The sequence below is a fragment of the Microcaecilia unicolor genome, chromosome 6 (assembly GCF_901765095.1).
Source record: "Microcaecilia unicolor chromosome 6, aMicUni1.1, whole genome shotgun sequence".
NCBI classification, from domain to species: domain Eukaryota; kingdom Metazoa; phylum Chordata; class Amphibia; order Gymnophiona; family Siphonopidae; genus Microcaecilia; species Microcaecilia unicolor.
Genome location: NC_044036.1, coordinates 186,105,382 through 186,124,293, shown reverse-complemented (window position 1 = coordinate 186,124,293; position 18,912 = coordinate 186,105,382). Strand labels below are relative to the sequence as shown.

Below are 18,912 nucleotides of genomic sequence, written 5' to 3'. Positions count from 1 at the left end.
TGTCTTCTATGACCGCGGTGAGATTTTTTTTCTTCGCCATCGCTGCACACTGAGCAGAGGGTTTCAACGTATCAACAGTGACACCTAGATCATTTTCCTGGTTGGTGACTCCTAATGTGGAACCTTGCATCACGTAGCTATAGTTCAGGTACCTCTTTCCCATATGCATCACTTTGCAGTTGCTCCCATGAAATGTCATCTGCCATTTGGATGCCCAGTCTCCCAGTCTGTTAAGGTCCTCTTGTTAAGGTCCTCCAGTGCATGTTTACCTGCTGGGGGGGGTGCCGTGCGCGCTCCTATTGGCTCCCTCCGAGTCCTCCGCTTGTTTCCTCCCTGCTGCTCCCTCTGCCCTGGCTCCTGCACGGCCGTTAGGGGATCTTTGACCTCACTTCCGGCCGGCGGAGCAGAGAGCAGTGGAATGCCGTGGGGGACGCATCTCTGGGGGCCCTGTGATCGCCATTACCGGCAACCACATAACCACAGCAACCACTGTTCTGTTCTGGGGTGTCGTGGATTTCTAATTGACCATCATTACTGAGATAGGTGAGGGGGAGGCTGGGAGAGGCGAGGGCATGTGCTATGGGTGCCGTTTCCCGCCATTAGAAATAGCGGCAGCCATCTTAATTTACATAAGGTGGTCAGTTAGGCTAGTTAACCCCTAATTGCCTGCAGGGCTAACAGGCTATCTATAATTCTATCGTCTGTCACTGCCCCCCTGATGGAGAACCCAAAAAAATAAAAAACCAAGGTTAAGTAAAGGAACTGGTAGTAGCAGTAGCCGACCCTTTCAAGAGACATGGACCGAGATGTATGGCATTGTAGAAAAAAATGGCAGATCATTTTGCGTTCTATGTACTGAAACGGTAGTAAGCAGAACATGGAATATAAATAGACATTTTGAAACTAATCATTCCCAGCTCTTGAAAAAAAGTGAGGATGAAAGGAAGGAATACATTTCCAGGCAGCTACACTTTTATAAGAGCCAATCTAATTCCATCCTTAAATTTGTAAAAGGTTCTACAAATTTAACATCTGCAAGTTTGAGCATTGCTCACTCCATAGCTCAGCATGGAAAAGCACTCAGTGAGGGAGAATTTATTAAAGAAACTCTCCTAAGATGTGCACCAGTTCTATTTCACGATATGCAGAATAAAGATGCAATTATTGAGAATATCTGAGTTACCACTCAGTAGAAATATCATAAAAGACCGAATAATGAGACTGAACACAAACATACATCAATTAAAGAGAGACATAAGTAACTGCAAATATGTTTCGATCTCTCTTGATGAAACTACTGATGTCACATCACATGCTCAGTTGGCCATTATTGGTTGATATTCTGATGGTCTCACAATGAGAGAAGAGTTGATAAAGTTAGTATCAGTGCCAACAAGTACATCAGGAAGCGAAATATGTAAGGTTGTTATACAAACATTCCGTGACCTAAGCATTGACATCTCTAAAGTTGTGTCAATGACAACAGATGGGGCATCAAACATGGTGGGGAAAAAAAGCTGGATTTGTCAAATTGTTTACGGAAGCTATTGGACATCCGATTGTGCCTTTTCATTGTATTATCCATCAGGAGGCTTTATGTGCCAAGGAAGGATTCACCGACTTAAACAACTTAATGTTACAAAAATAGTTAATTTAATAGCTGCTCGCCCCCTTCACAAGCGAGAATTTTCTGCCTTTTACTGGAGGTTGATTCCACCTACAGTGGACTGCTGATGTACAATGTAAGATGGCTGAGCTGAGGCAAAGTTCTTGAGCGCTTTGTGGAGTGCTTTGAAGAAATTAAGGTATTTCTTGAGGATAAGGATCTGGGAAACTTTCCTCAGCTCAATGATGATAAGTGGGTCAACACCCTGATGTTTTTTTACAGATCTCTCTGTTCATATTAATGAACTGAACTTAAAGTTACAAGGTTTTGGCAAAAGTATTGACGTTATGTTTGGATACTTTTGAAAGTAAACTTAAAACTTTCAAGCGAGATGTAGAAACTAAAACTTATAAGTATTTTCCTTGAGTAACAAAGTATTTTGAGAAGGCCAGTGCAGCTATACAAAATGAAATGAAACCCTTGCATATAAAGTACCAGCATGTTTTAGACTCGTTACTTGACCAGTTCAGTGATAGATTTAATCAATTTAGAAGCCTAGAACAGACCATGAAAATAATTAAGTATCCTGATGTAGTAGTCTACAGTAGTTTGGAATTCAATGGTTTCCAATGGATGCAAATTGATGATTTGGAGATGATTTGGAGATGCAACTTGTAGAATTTCAAGACAGCATCTGGACTCAGGTGTTTGTCGACTTGAGGTCAAAGCTTGAGAATCTGGAAAGGTGCCGCTTGGAGAATCAAGAGGAGTGCCACTACGAACAGGAAATTTGGAGTGCCTGGAACCGATTACCAGACACTTTTAGAACCCTGAAAAATATAGCAATGGCTTTACTCACAATTTTTCCCTCTACGATCCGCCCCGGGTGTCAGCAAGCCTGGGAACGCAGCGTGTCATCGAAAATGGCTACGCGTGTCAGTGCTGACATGCGTGTCATAGGTTCGCCATCAAGGTCCTAGCCCATGACAATCCAATTTCCTCTGGAGTCTTTCATGAGGTACTTTGTCAAATGCCTTTTGAAAATCCAGATACACAATATCAACTGGCTCATTTTTATTTACGTGTTTTTTCACTTCTTCAAAGAAATATAGTAGATTGATGAGGCAAGATTTCCGTTCACTAAATCCATGTTGGCTTTATCTTAGTGGTCCATGCTTATGTATATGCTCTGTAATTTTGTTCTTTATAATAGTCTCTATGTATTTATTTATTTATGCTTTCTTGTATCCCACTGTTATCCAAAAACAAGATTTGGTTCAAAGTGGCTTGCAGATTACATTCTAGTTAACAGTTACAGTATTGGTTTACAATTTACAGTTCAGTTGAGACTTGTGATGGCTTACAGTTGTAGTTGACATTTCAGTTGAGACTTACAGCTAAGTTATTTGAGTGTAGAATTTTTTAAAGTTGTTTTTAGTTCTTTTCTAAATTGCAGATAGTTCGTGATACTTCTTGTGATCTTTGGTACTGAGTTCCACCATTTAGAGCCCAGATAGATTTGTAAGTTTTGTTTCTGCAGTTGAGTAGGTAGAGAAGTAGGTAGCTTCTGGTTTCTGGGCTTTCATTTCTTGGGGATAGTTCTACCAGTTCTAACGTGTATTCAGGAGATAAACCGAATAGTATTTTGTAGGTGTTCTCGCTTTGAAGATCAGTCTTGCCTTGATTGGCAGCCAGTGCAGTGTTTCGAGTACTAGGATGGCTCTTTCATATTTTAACTTTTTGAAAATTATCCTTGCTGCCATCTTTTGGAAGGTTTGCAGTGATTTCAGTGCACTTTCCTTGTAGCCAACGTATACTGCATTGCAGTAATCCAGTTGTGAAAGTATCGTCAGTTGTACTATTATCCAAAATGATAGTCTAGGGAAATATTCTCTGATCCTTCTCAGTTTCCATAGTGTTCTGAAGCATTTTGTTGTTACAGCTGATATTCGACTATCTAGTGTTAGGTGTTTGTCAAGAATAATTCTCAGTATTTCTAATTGTGTTTCAATTTGGTATATTTGGTGATTGAGTGTGAAATATTGGTGGGTTGTGGGGTTATGCTAGCTTGACAGTACCAGGAACTTGGTGTTGTCTCTGTTTAGTTTGAGTTTGAAAGTTTCTGCCCAGTTTTCCATAAGGTCCATACCTGTTTTGACTTTGTCCATTATTTCTGTGATTTTTGAAAGGTATGTAAATGGTGACATCATCTGCATAGATGAATGGGTTAAATCCATTGATCTCCAGTTTTTTTCCAAGGTGGGGGCCATCATGACATTGAACAGTGTTGGTGATATTGGAGAACCTTGTAGTACCCCACACTTGGAGATCCAGGATGTTGATAGCTGGTTGGACATCTTTACAATGTAGGATCTGGTTTTTAAAAAGCTGTTGAACCATGCAGCCACTGTGCCACTGATTCCCATGTAATCAAGCAGGGTCATCAGTGTTGTGTGATCTACTAGATCAAATGCACTTGACATGTCGAATTGCATTAGTCGTATATTCTGGCCTTGGCTTATTAAGCTTCTGAACTTCATTAACAGAGTGGTTAGGACTGTTTCAGTGCTGTGCTGTGGTCTGAAACCTGATTGGGAGTTGTGTAGGATTGAGAATTTTGTTAGGTATTCCATCAGTTATTGGTTACCAATCTCGCCATCGTTTTGGTTAGTAGTGGTATTGATGCCACTGGACTAAAATTTGTGAGATCACTGATCTTTGTTGTGTTCTTGGGGATTGGTGTGAGAATGATTTCATCTTTATCTTTTGGGAAGTGTCCTTCTCCTAGCATGTATGTGATATTTTTGATGATGCATTTGAAGAACCAGTCTGGTAGGTTTTTCATAATGTGATTGGGGCATTTGTCAAGTAGACATTTCGCATGTGCATATTTTGTCAGTAGTGCTTTTACTGTGCTCATTTTGGGTGGTTCAAATTCGGACCAGATTCTGTCTTCCATGGTATGGGTGTTATTGGCTTTGCAGTCATCATGTAGGAAGTTGGTGATGGATGTTTTCAGTGTCACGAGCTTTGACCTTGTCTTTGCTGTTTTTTTGTGCCTCAGTTGGTTGTGTTTCAGTTGATGCCAGTATGTCCTGTGTTTTCAGTAGGTTGTTCATGAGTTCAAATATTTTTTTGTGTTAGTTTGTTCTGCATTTGTGTATGTGTTGAAGTATTCCGCTTTGCCTTTTTTTATGATGTGATCGTACGTTCTTATAGCTTTTCTCCATGTGCCTTTGTTTCTGTTTTGCCCAGCACTGACGTCAGGCTCACTGGTCTGTAACTTCCTGAATCTGGAACCCTTTTTAAAAATCGGCATTACATTGACCACCCTCCAATCTTCCGGTCATAGGAGCCAACTTTTCAAAATTATTGGGGTTGCTAAGCCCAATGAATATAACCCCTCCCTGGACACATACAAGGAATTTTCTCAATATTGGGGGTGCTCAAGCACCCACAGAGTTGGCTCCAATGCTTCCGGTACCATGTTTGATTTTAAAGATGTTACATATTACTAACAATAGTTCTGTAAGTTCATTTTTCAATTCTAGAAATACTCTGAGATGTATACCATCCGGTCTAGGCGATTTGCTACTTTTCAATTTGTCAGGTTTACAGAGATTTGATTCATTTTCTCTGACTTGTTAGCATTGAATACCATTTCTGGCACCGGTTTCTCTCCCACATCTTCCTGGGTGAAGACCGAAGCAAAGAATTAATTTAATCTCTCTGCTATGACCTTGTCTTTCCTGAGTGCCCCTTTTACCCCTTGGTCATCTAGCAGCCCAACTGATTCTTTTACTGTGACTTCTTTTTTCTTCTATATTTGCTTGAGTGGTATTTCGAAATGTTTTTTGTAATGTTTTTTTTCCTTTTTTCTGTCTCTTTTTTTTTTTCTCACTTTTTACTTACAGGTGAAGGATTAATGTCATTATACTTTCCTTTTTTCCAACTGGGGGTGTGGTTAGGGTAGAGCCTGTTTACTTGGGTCTGCTGTGGATGCTGATATATGGACATCCCCATTTGGCCCTCCTTATAAGCTATTTAAGTATGTCTCCAGACTCTTTAAATGTACCAGCTATTTTTATAATCATTCCTTCCCCATGCTGTGGTTTCTTGTTTCGCAAAGTATTTTCTGTCTCCCTCTTGGGAAGTATTGCTACTTATTGGGCCTGTTTGCATATAATGGTTTTTGTTTGTAGTTAACCACCCTAATAAAAAGAGATTAGCAATGAGAAAAATAGTCTCTCTTACCCTTTCCCTGTGCTTTCTAACTCTGTTCCTTCCCTCCTATTTCATGTAATTGTATTTGTACAACCTTGTAAGCCATTTGGGGTATAAATGTGCAACATAAATAAATAAAATTCCAGACCCAATTCTCAGCCTCTTTGACATCGCCATCTTTAAGTCCCTCATCACCTTAAACTTAAAAGACCATGATGGAATTCCTCCCCCCCCCCTCACCCACCCCGCCCAAAAATAGATTTCTCTTCTTGTCTTTGTGCATGATAGTACCATTCTTCTGGTTCCTTTGACTCATAAGATATGAATAATTTATAATGCCTTTCTTTTCTTTTCTTTTCTACATCACATCCAAAACACTGCTAAAGTTTGCTTCTTCTTTTTCAGCATTGCTAAAACCCATCCCTTCCTTTCTGAGCATGCTACTAAAATAGTCATGTAGTCCCACTTAGATTATTTTAACCTACTTTTCACAGATCTCCCACAGAGTCATCTTTGTTAGTTACAAACTGTACAAAATGTGACTGCATGACTTACTTCAATGTTGCTGCAATCCTTTCCACGGACCATTACATGCATATGTTTTATAGCTTGACCTTTCTTCATTGCTAACTCCACACTCCGCCCTTTCAACCTTGCTGTGCTGTTTGCCTGGAACAGACTTCTGAGCTGATTCATTCTCCCACTCTGGCTGTACTCCAGTGCAGACTAAATACTCACCCTTTAGAGCTTGCTTTTACATCTTGACCACTTATCTATAATAAATATGTCCCCTAGACTGTCTTGTTTGCCATGTATGTTTGTATTGTCCAGATTATAAGGCTCTGTGGAGGAGAGACTTTCTTGTGTGTGTGCCTGTATAGTGCTGCATCCATCTGGTAGCACTTTAGAAGTGACGAGTAGCCACAATAATACTTTACGACAGTAAACGTAGCTGCCCCAGTCACTGTCAGTCACTGTGACCGGTATGGTCCATGTCATTATTTTCTTTTGTGATTGCAGGTCGGCACTGTTCTACGTAGATCTAATAGAAGGGAGATGCGGTGAGTAAACATCATGTCTTCAGTCTCACGTTGGATTCTGTTTAGTATTTCACTAACTTTCCTCACTCTCTCTCACTGCAGAGCTTATCTCGGAGGACTCCAAAGGTGTTTTTTCTCCACGTGTGAGCCCAGATGGTTGTCGCATTGTATACCTGAGTTGTGAAGTGTTTGGGCCCCATCAGCAGTGCTGCCGTCTCATCATGGTCAGGATTCATTAGAATTTACCCCTGATTTTTCTAATAATTCTTGAATGCTTCCCACTTTGAGAAAGCATGCACAATCCCCTTCCTCCAGCAGAGCTGGAGTGAATTCCCAACTCCTTTTGTGCAATGTATTTTGATAATAAGTCAAAGAATATGTATACAAAATCACTTATCTTGAAAAGTCTCTGTGGACCCTGGATATTTTTCAAAATAAGTGATTTTGTTTACATGTTTGATTTTTGATTTTTTTTTTTATCAACATACATTGCACAAAAGGAGATGGGAATTCACTGATGAAGTATTTTTAAAATGTGCTATGATTACATCTCAGTTGGACAGCGAAAAGACCTTTGTGGTCAGTGACAGTCCTTCTAAGCTTTGATGAGCACACTTTCACCATTTTTAATGTGGTTTCCTTCTTTTGGTATTTTGTTATTTATAATGATGTTACTCTGTGGGATTTGTAAACATGTTTCCATATCATCAAGCTGATCAATCCATAGACTGGTGGGTTGTGTCCATCTACCAGCAGGTGGAGATAGAGAGCAAACTTTTGCCTCCCTATATGTGGTCATGTGCTGCCGGAAACTCCTCAGTATGTTCTCTATCTCAGCAGGTGGTGGTCACACACAGCAGCAGCTCTGGCTAGGCCTCCAAGCTTAATCCTTAGGTTTTGTTGAGGCCTGGGGTTGAGGGCTCTTTTGAGCAAGTGCAAACCTGGTGGTGCCAGGTCCCTCCTTTTCTCCCCCCTCCCGCTGGCTCCGTTTAAAAAAAAAAAAAAATTTTAAACGTCTTTAAAGGCGTTTAATTCGACGTTTCTTTAAACGTTCATTGCAGCTACTCACTGGGACACCAGTTCGTTACAGCTCGGAGCGGCAAGCAGGTAATTTTACCTTTTTATAGCGGGCAGGGGGTTCCCCGATTCTTCTCCTCGTGGCAATGGCGTCGGAGGGCGAGGGCGCAAAGGGTCGCTCCCCGGATCGCTTGAGCGCTTCTAGAGGGGATGCGGGGGTTTTACAACCTGATTCGCCCTTGATGGGTGATAGTTTAGTGACCGATGAATGTCCCGGTCGTTCCTCCGGCGTGGCGGTTTTTTCCCGCCATAAACGCCCATCCCCCGCTCCTCGCCTCCGCCATCTTGGCCGGCCACGCGGCTCGGACGGCTTCTTCGTGGGCCGCCCTTGAGGTTGGAGACATTAATGCCATGAACGCCCTTAATTTGGGCGACGGCACAAAAGCGGCTAAAGTTAAGCGCCGTTCTTCCCGCGCGGCTCCTTCACGGAGTTTCGCGCCGGACGCCATTTTGGATGCGCAGCATGTCTCTCCCCCGCTATTGCGAGCGCCGGTTGAGAGTGCGTCTAGGGCTGTTGCCCAGGCTGCGGAAGTGCACAGTCTGGGGGGTTTCTCCCCCGAGTTTGTTTTGCTGCTGCATCAGGCTTTCCTCATGCAAAACGCTGCCCCTGCTCCCTCTTCTGATAAAGAGGTTGAGGTTCCCAGAGGTAAACGCCCTCGGGTTGATTTCCAGGCCTTGTAGGACTTTTGTCTCCTCCGATGTAGATGAGGGCAGCGTGTCTGAGGTCTCCCAACGATCCTTTGCGGATTCCTTGGAGGAGATAGATCCCCGCTCGGATGGAGCGGATGACCCCTCTGCAGCGCGGCTTTTTAGCCCAGAGGATTTGCCCAACCTGTTGTTACAGGCCATGGACACTTTGAAGATTTCCTCTCCGGAGGACGTCTTTCCCTCAGCCCCTGTTGGCTCTGCCATTATGCTGGGGACGAAGCGCCCGCCTAGAACCTTCCACGTGCATGATGCCATGCACACCTTAATTGCGGCTCAATGGGATGTCCCGGAAACGAGCCTTAATGTGGCTAGGGCTATGTCCCGCCTCTATCCTTTGGCTGTGAGTGAACGTGAGGCCTATCTGTGGCCTACCGTGGATTCTTTAATCACTGCGGTGACTAAGAAAACGGCGTTGCCGGTGGAAGGTGGCACGGCCCTAAAGGACGCCCAAGACAGAAGATTGGAGGCGGCCTTAAGGTCGTCCTTTGAGGCAGCTGCTTTAAGTTTGCAGGCCTCAGTTTGCGGCTCCTATGTGGCCAGGGCGTGCCGGACTATGGTGCAGCGGGCTTCCCCCTCGGATCATTCCTTGAGGGCTGATTGGCCGGCCCTGGAATCGGGCTTAGCCTATTTGGCAGACTTGCTGTATGATGTCTGGAGAGCCTCAGCTAAAGGCATGGCTCAGACAGTCTCTGCGCGGCGGTGGCTTTGGCTGAAACATTGGTCTGCTGACCACGCCTCTAAATCCCGCCTGGCTAGATTGCCTTTTAAAGGCAAGCTGCTCTTTGGGGTCGAGCTGGACAAAATCGTGACCGATCTCGGCACGTCTAAGGGCAAGAAATTACCAGAGGTCAGGGCTCGGGTTAGTACTCGTCCCGGTACCTCCAGAGGACGGTTGCAGGAAGCCCGTCGGTACCGCCCGGGCAAGTCGGGTTCCTCTGCCCCCTCTTCCTTCAAGAGGAATTTCTCCCCCAAGCAGCATTCCTTTCGCAGAGACCGCCGTCCCGGAGGTGCTCCCTCCGGTCCTCCCCCAGGGTCTCGTACCCAATGGCGGGGCCTTGGTCCACGCCCCAGTGCAGATTGGAGGACGGCTGTCCTCGTTTCTGGGCGAGTGGACCACTATAACTTCAGACGCGTGGGTGCTGGAAGTCATCAGAGACGGCTACAAGCTAGAGTTCTGCCAACCCTTAAGAGACGGGTTTGTACTCTCTCCCTGCAAGTCTCCGGTCAAGCTGTGGTAGTGCAGCAGACCTTGGACAACCTGATCCGCCTGGGTGCGGTCGTTCCGGTGCCAAAAAAATCAGATTGGCAAGGGACGTTACTCCATTTACTTTGTGGTTCCAAAGAAAGGAGGTTCTGTCCGGCCTATCCTCGACCTCAAAGGGGTCAATCGGGCCTGGAAAGTGAGGCACTTTCGCATGGAGACTCTCCGCTCTGTTATAGCGGCAGTGAAGGCAGGAGAGTTCTTGGCTTCCTTGGTCATCAAGGAAGCGTACCTGCATATTCCCATCTGGCCTCCTCTCCAACGCTTTCTGCGTTTTACAGTCCTGAGACGACACTTCCAGTTCAGAGCCCTCCCTTTCGGGTTGGCTACTGCTCCGCGGACCTTTTCCAAAGTAATGGGGGTCATAGCGGCCTTCCTGCTAAAGGAAGGAGTACAAGTCCATCCTTATCTGGACGACTGGTTGATCCGAGCCCCCTCTTATGCAGAGTGCGGCAAAGCTATGGACCGGGTAGTTGCTCTTTTGAGCTCCCTGGGATGGATCATCAACTGGAAGAAGAGCCAGCTGCGCCCGACTCAGTCCCTGGAGTATCTGGGAGTTCGATTCGACACCCAAGTGGGCAGAGTGTTCCTGCCAGACAATCGGATTGTCAAGCTTCAGGCTCAGGTGGACTAGTTCCTAGTAGCCTCTCCTATTCGGGCTTGGGACTACGTGCAGCTGTTGGGCTCTATGACGGCCACGATGGAAGTAGTGCCCTGGGCCAGGGCTCATATGAGACCACTACAGCTATCTCTGCTGCTGCGCTGGGCTCCGATGTCGGAGGATTATGCTGTGCGCCTTCCCGTGGACCCAGCAGTGCGCAAGGCGCTGAGCTGGTGGACGCAGACAGACAAGTTGTCTGCAGGATTGCCTCTGGTGACCCCGGAGGGGATTGTCGTCACGACAGACGCCTCTTTGATGGGCTGGGGAGCCCACTGCTTGGGAAGGACAGCGCAGGGGCTCTAGTCTCCTGCAGAGGCAAGTGGTCTATCAACCTCCTGGAACTCAGAGCCATTCGGTTGGTGTTATTGGAGTTCATCCCGGTACTGGTGTTGAAGCCTGTACGGGTCCTGTCGGACAATGCCACGGCTGTGGCCTATATCAACCGCCAGGGAGGTACCAAGAGCGCCCCTCTAGCCAAGGAGGCTATGAGTATTTGCCAGTGGGCGGAAGCGAACCTGGAGCAGCTTTCAGCGGCCCACATTGCCGGAGTCATGAATGTCAAGGCGGACTTTCTCAGTCGCCATACCTTGGAGCCCGGAGAGTGGCAACTATCTGCTCAGGCGTTCTTGGACATCACGAAGCGCTGGGGCCAGCCGAGCCTAGATCTGATGGCGTCATCGGCCAATTGCCAAGTGCCGCGCTTTTTCAGCAGAGGACGGGACCCTCGATCCCTGGGAGTAGATGCTCTTCTCCAACAGTGGCCGACACAAGAGCTCCTCTATGTGTTCCCGCCCTGGCCCATGTTGGGCAGGGTGCTAGACCGGGTGGCAAAACATCCCGGCAGGGTAATCCTGGTGGGTCCGGATTGGCCCAGACGTCCCTGGTATGCGGACTTGTTCAGGCTCTCAGTCGACGATCCTCTGCGGCTGTCAGTGGAGCAGGGCCTGTTACATCAGGGTCCCGTGGTGATGGAGGATCCCTCTCCCTTTGGTCTTTCGGCCTGGCTATTGAGCGGCAGCGTCTGAGGAAGAAGGGCTTCTCAGACAAGGTCATCGCCACTATGCTGAGAGCGAGGAAGCGCTCTACTTCTACTGCTTACGCCAGGGTTTGGCGTATCTTTGCAGCATGGTGTGAAGCAGGCTCACTTTCTCCCTTCACTGCTCCAATTTCTTCAGTGTTGGCGTTCCTGCAAGAAGGTCTGGAGAAAGGCCTGTCGCTCAGTTCCCTTAAAGTCCAGGTAGCGGCTCTGGCTTGCTTCAGGGGCCGCCTGAAGGGTGCTTCCCTGGCTTCGCAGCCAGATGTGGTGCGCTTTCTCAAGGGAGTTAATCACCTGCGCCCTCCTCTGCACTCAGTGGTGCCTGCGTGGAATCTCAACCTGGTGCTAAGAGCATTGCAGAAGCCGCCTTTGGAACCCTTGTCGAGGGCATCTCTGAAAGACCTGACGTTGAAAGCAGTCTTTTTGGTGGCTATCACTTCAGCCAGAAGAGTTTCCGAGCTCCAGGCGCTCTCATGTCGAGAGCCTTTTCTGCAGTTCACTGAGGCAGGAGTGACTATTCGCACAGTGCCTTCCTTCCTGCCCAAGATTGTTTCTCGCTTCCATGTGAATCAGCAGCTCTGTCTCCCTTCCTTTCGTAGGGAGGACTACCCAGAGGAGTACTCCGCTCTTGAATATCTGGATGTGAGACGAGTCATCATCAGATACTTGGAAGTGACCAATGATTTCCGGAAATCGGATCATCTGTTTGTCCTGTTTGCAGGTCCTCGTAAGGGTCTGCAGGCTGCTAAGCCTACAGTGGCAAGATGGGTCAAGGAAGCCATTGCAGCGGCTTATGTGGCCGAGGGGAAGGTGCCGCCTATCCAGCTGAAGGCTCACTCCACGAGAGCTCAGGCGGCCTCGATGGCAGAGGCCAGATCCGTCTCCTGGGAAGAGATATGCAAGGCGGCAACGTGGGCTTCGGCTCATACATTCTCCAAGCATTACCGTTTGACTGTGGCTGCACGGGCGGAGGCCCGGTTTGGAGCTTCAGTGTTGAGGTCAGGGATTTCTATGTCCCGCCCTGGGTGAGTACTGCTTCGGTACATCCCACCAGTCTATGGATTGATCAGCTTGATGATATGGAAGGTAAAATTATGTATAATCATACCTGATAATTTTCTTTCCATTAATCATAGCTGATCAATCCATAGCCCCTCCCAGATATCTGTACTGTTTATATTCTGGTTGAATTTTAGGTTCAAGTTTAGCCTTCAGTTACTTCAGGAGGACTTCGTGTTCAAGTTCTTCTTTCACTTGGATTCTTCAAGAGTTGAGACGAGTTTGTGTTACAGTGAGCTGCTGCATTCCTCTCCCCTCCGTTTTACGGGGCTGGATTGAGACATAAATTCTGCCGGCACTCCCTCCCGCTTCGTGCGGCTGTAGGGCAGCTTTGTACCCCTCCCGCTTCGGCGGTGTTAGGGTCAGTCAGCTCCTCCCGCGGTTGCGGTTGCAGGATAAGCCAGATCCCCCCGCATCGGCGGGTGTGGTGTCCCTCCCCCGCTCCGCGGGGATGAGCTGGACGGATTCCCCTCCCCCACTTGTGTGGGGATGAGCTGGGTTAATTCCCCTCCCCCGTTTCGGCGGTGGTGAGCTGGGCAGAGTGTCCCTTCGTGGGTGTAATTCTCTAAGTGCTGAGTCCTGCGGATGGAGCTTTGATATCGACATACTGAGGAGTTTCCGGCAGCACATGACCACATATAGGGAGGCAAAAGTTTGCTCTCTATCTCCACCTGCTGGTAGATGGACACAACCCACCAGTCTATGGATTGATCAGCTATGATTAATGGAAAGAAAATTATCAGGTATGATTATACATAATTTTACCTTACTAAGTCACACAAGTGGATCATTTGATAGTTATGCTGTGTCCATAATGTACAACTATTAGAGATGTTTTGTAAATGCGTTTCTTTTAGGTTTCATAAATACTTCATTGTCTGATATCCTGCACACGTTTGTTTTTTTTCCTTTTATTATTAGAGGTATGCTAGCCGTCTCTCTGGCTTCTGTTTTTTCAAGTGGTCAGTTTAAGAGAGAAATTATTTTGTTTGATTTTTTGCTTTGTGTTTTCCTCACCATGTCAGAAAAGCAGGCCAGTAATTTTACATTCTGCCTCAACTACTGTGTCATACCATACAAACTTAGGGGTTCTTTTTACTAAGGTGCGCTGAAAAATGGTCTGTGATAGTGTAGATGCTTGTTTTGGGCGCGCGCAGAATTATTTTTCAGTGCACCTACAAAAAATGCCTTTTTAAAAAATTTTGCCGAAAATGGACGTGTGGCAAAATGAAAATTGTCGCATGTCCATTTTGGGTCAGAGACCTTACCGCCAGCCATTTACTTAGCGGTAAGGTCTCACGCGGTAACTGGGTGGGTAATGACCTACCTGTGTCAAATGGCACTTGACGTGTGTAGCTGACACGCACCAGAAATTAAAAAATATTTTTCGGACATGCGTAGCAGACACGCACCAAAATTGAAGTTACCACGAGGGCCACATGGTAACTGTGCAGTAACTCCAATTTGGCGTGCGTAGGCACCTACGCGGCTTAGTAAAAGAGCCCCTTATATCCCACTAATACCTCACAGTTCAAAGCGGGTAACAAGGTAAGGCAAAACCAGAGCAAACCTCTGGGAATTATAGTTCAATAAAAATTATTTTAAAACAATTTTTTGGAACAATAAAATCTTAACCTTTTTCCTAAACATCATGTATGAATTGGAACAAAAAATATCTGTGCAAACTCTTTACAATATTTAGCAGCTTGAAATGCTAAGGTAAATTCTAGTCTTTCTTTTTGGAGAAGGAAAGGAGAACAAATGATTGCAAATAGTCCTTCTAGATCTAACAGAGACTGCAAATTGAAAATGTGAATACAGATAATCCAGGGCTAAGCCATGCAGTAGTTTGTAAAGAAGACAGACCAATTTAAACTCTGGCCTCGAATGGTAACCAGTGAAGTTCTGCATAGCAAGGAAAAACATGATCAAATTTGGTTAAACCAAATGTCAAGCGGACCACAGTTTTCTGAACAGTTTGAATTCTTTTCAGTTGAGGTTGTGAACAAAGTAAAGCTTTTATCAGTAAACGAAATGAAGTTTCCTCAAAGTAACTACAAACATAGCATAGTGTTCTCATGAGAAAAAAGGATTTTTTTCACTAAAGAAGCATTTTTGCTTCCATTGAGACAGCACTGTCCACTAATACACCTAATATCTTTATTACAGTAGACAACTGATATTCAGTTTTGCCCATATGAATAGAATCAGAAATAGAACCTAATTTACTATTAATACATAAAAGCTTAGTTTTAGCAGCTTTAAGTTTAAGGTTATGCTGAAACATCTAATTACCTAATAAGGCCATACAATATTGTACCCTAGAAGCTTCAATTTTAGAAATTAAACGGGATAATAACAGAGATATCATCTGTATACTGTAAAACCATTTTTTGCCAGCATAAACCCTAGAAATCGTAAGCAGAATTAGGTTCTACACAACCACTCTGAGCACTGGGCAGGCTACATCATTAGAGGAAGGCCTCTAGAGGTTCTGGAGGCTGTTGCATCTAACGATGGACCTAGTTATTACTCTACCATGTTTGGGAATGTATTTTATTACTTGTTTATGTTTGGGAGTGTACACCCTCTCAGCTCCCCCCATACTGTGTTTTTTTTTTTTACTCCTCATTGTTTGGAAGTGCATGCCCCTGCTGTGTGGTAAAGTTTTGGGAGTCAACTTAGACACAACATTGTCATTGCAGCCCCAAGTCAATGCAGTGACTCAAACAATTTTTCTGAAACTCTTTTACTTCAAAATATTTGTTCTCTGTTTACAGAAAAATGCTTTTCTACTTAAGTTCAGGCTACCATTTTGTTGTAACTAGACTATTGTAATGATCTTTACTGTTGTCTAATCAACAACTTTCAAGGCTGCCGATTTTGCAAAATACTGCAGCCAAAATGATATTTGGTTGAAAAAAATTTGACAGAGCCTCTCCTTTTTCTAAACTACATTGGCTGCCAATTAATGGCCGTATTATCTTCAGATTGGCATGTCAGGTGTTTAAGATGTTTGCAAGCTTATGTCTGGAATATTTGCTTGAGCATCCACAAAGTGAAGGCGCGTAAGACACTACAGACAAAAGAACCATCAAAAGGAGTAGTATTGCCAACACGACACTTCCAGAGCAAAACAGGAGAACGGCGTAGGTACAAATAGAGAATTTTATTCTAAAAAGACTTGACACAGCACCATATGTCAACCAAGGAGCCTGCCTCAGGAGTCTTTATGAATAAATTTAACATAAATATACAATAATTGTCAATGTAGTGTTATTTTTCAGAGAAGTCTTTTTTTAGAATAAAGTTCTCTATTGTACCTATGCCTTTCTCCTGTTTGCTTTGGAAGTGTCTTGTTGGCTACACTACTCCTTTTGCTGGGTCGGAATATTTTTTCTTAACATCTTCTCCTTTCCATTCTCTCCTAATATATCTCAAGCTGGAGAATGACATCTTATCTGCTTTCCTTTGTTTACAAGCATAAGATATAAAAACATTTTACAGTCATCTTTTTCATATGAAGCGGTTCAGGTTTGGTATTCTTTACCTATTGAATTGAGAGCAATGACTTTGTATATGGCATTTCATAAAAATTTGAAAACATATTTGCTTATGCCTGCTTTATTTATTGTAATCATTCACACTCTTGTTTTATTTAATAAGTATCATCTTTCTGTAATCCGCTTTGATCCTATTTGGGAGTTAGCGGAATACAAGTACTGCATCATACCATCATATATCATTTCACGTATGGTTGTAGAGTACATACCCTATCTCTAGAAATTGCATGTTAATCTTGCATACACTTGGCAGAATGTTCCCCTGGCCATTGTGTGTTTCTTCATATGAAAGTAGAGGAGAACAGGTTTGCTGCTCATTAACTGCACCGGGGGGCCGATCACACATTTAATCCTGAATGTTATGCTCTCTCCTCTTTTTCAGTATGACTGGTACACGAAGGTTACCTCAACAGTTATTGATGTTGTATCACGCCAAAATGAAAGTGAGTGCTGTGCCGTTTGCACATATCCTGGCTGTATTGTATGAAAATTGTGACAAGAATTTAAGTTCATTTCAAATAATGGGATTCCTTTCAAATATTGGGATTCCTAGTCGCATTCACAGCAGGGTAATTCCAGGGTATGAGGATCCTTTATGTATAGTTGATGAGTGCCTGTGGGCTGACACCCTCTGGGCAAGTCACTTTAACCCTCCATTGCCCCAGGTACAAAACAAGTACCTGTATATGATATGTAACCAAGAAAATCGGTATATCAAATCCCCTCCCCTTTCCCTTAAGAATGTGAAAGAAAAGTGACTGATTCCATGGTGGTTGGGTTAAAAGATAGAAAAAGAGAGTAGGATTAAATGGTCAGTATTCTCAATGGAGAAGGGTAGATAGTGGGGTTCCACAAGGGTCTGTACTGTGACCGCTGCTTTTTAACATATTTATAAATGATCTAGAGATGGGAGTAACTAGTGAGGTAATTAAATTTGCTGACGATGCAAAGTTATTCAAAGTTGTTAAATCGTAAGAGGATTGTGAAAAATTTCAAGAGGACCTTATGAGACTGAGAGACTGGGTATCCAAATGGCAGATTTATTTATTTTTATTTATTTGTTACATTAGTACCCCACATTTTCCCACCTATTTGCAGGCTCAATGATGTTTAATGTGAGCAAGTGCAAAGTGATGCATGTAGGAAAGAGGAACCCGAATTATAGCTACGTAATGCAAGGTTCCACATTAGGAGTCACCGACCAAGAAAGGGATCTAGGCGTCGTCGATGATGATATGTTGAAACCCTCTGCTCAGTGTGCAGCGGCGGCTAAGAAAGCAAATAGAATGTTAGGTATTATTACGAAAGGAATGGAAAACAAAAGTGAGGATGTTATAATGCCTTTTTTTTGCTCCATGGTGTGACCACACCTCGAATATTGTGTGCAGCTCTGGTCACCGCATCTCAAAAAAGATATAGTGGAATTAGAAAAGATAGAGGTCTATAAAATAGTGAGTGGAATTGAACAGGTAGATGTGGAGCGTCTGTTCACGCTTTCCAAAAATACTAGGACTAGGGGGCATGCAATGAAGCTACAATGTAGTAAATTTAAAACGAATCGGAGAAAATCTTTCTTCACTCAACGTGTAATTAAACTCTGGAATGCGTTGCCAGAGAATGTGGTAAAGGCGGTTAGCTTAGCGGAGTTTAAAAAAGATTTGGATGGCTTCCTAAAGGAAAAGTCCATAGACCGTTATTAAATGGACTTGGGGAAAATCCACTATTTCTGGGATAAGCAGTATAAAATGTTTTGTACTTTTTTGGGATCTTGCCAGGTATTTGTGATCTGGATTGGCCACTGTTGGAAACAGGATGCTGGGCTTTATGGACCTTTGGTCTTTCCCAGTATGGGAATACTTATGTACAGAGAAGGCGACGAAAATGTAATGTGGATGAGACGACTTCCCTATGAGGAAAGGCTGAAGCAGCTAGGGCTCTTCAGCTTGGAGAAAAGATGGCTGAGAGGAGATATGATAGAGTTCTATAAAATAATGAGTGGAGTTGAATGGGAAGACGTGAATCGCTTGTTTACTCTTTCCAAAAATACTAGGACTAGGGGACACACAATGAAGCTACAAAGTAGTACATTTAAAACAAATCAGAGAAAATATTTCTTCACTCAACGTGTAATTAAACTCTGGAATTTGTTACTAAAGAATGTAGTAAAAGCAGTTAGCGGGGTTTTAAAAAGGTTTGGATAGCATCCTAAAAGAAAAGTCCAGAAGCCATTATTAAAATGGACTTAGGGAAAATCCACTGCTTATTTCTAGGATAACTGTTAACTAATTATAGACCGTCACTCTGTCCCATATGATGAAATATCAAAAAAAGTTCACAGAGTGTATGAATGCAAATATAGTAGTCTTAAATAGTTTTAGACTAAAGTGAAGGAGAGTCTCATATATAGTACTCAGTAATATTGTTTTCACTCAATAGGTGAATACATTACATATGTTAATGTCATAATCATTGACTCAACCTCCACCATCCCAATTGTAATAACAAAAAAAGAATTGCACTGCTTATTTTATATATACTTATCAAAAAAATGCACACTGCACTTATCTTAGGCAGATTGGTGCGCTCTTAAAACCCTGACAGGTTCCCGTTTCGTATTGACTTTGTCAAGGGGAGTGACACCAGTTCCGATTGCTGCCCCAGGCATTTGTGTGTGCTG

The 18,912-nt window shown here is 44.0% G+C and overlaps 1 protein-coding gene across 2 annotated transcripts in view; it reads left to right on the top strand.

Annotated features, from left to right (window-relative positions):
• LOC115471611 (acylamino-acid-releasing enzyme-like) overlaps window positions 1-18,912 on the top strand; it is a 294,629-nt gene that overhangs the window by 190,797 nt on the left and 84,920 nt on the right. For both annotated transcript variants that reach the window (XM_030205319.1, XM_030205318.1), the window contains 3 exons: window positions 6,851-6,891; window positions 6,973-7,094; window positions 16,618-16,678. In XM_030205319.1, the coding sequence (XP_030061179.1) occupies window positions 6,851-6,891; window positions 6,973-7,094; window positions 16,618-16,678 (224 nt within the window). The remainder of the gene's footprint in view (window positions 1-6,850; window positions 6,892-6,972; window positions 7,095-16,617; window positions 16,679-18,912) is intronic.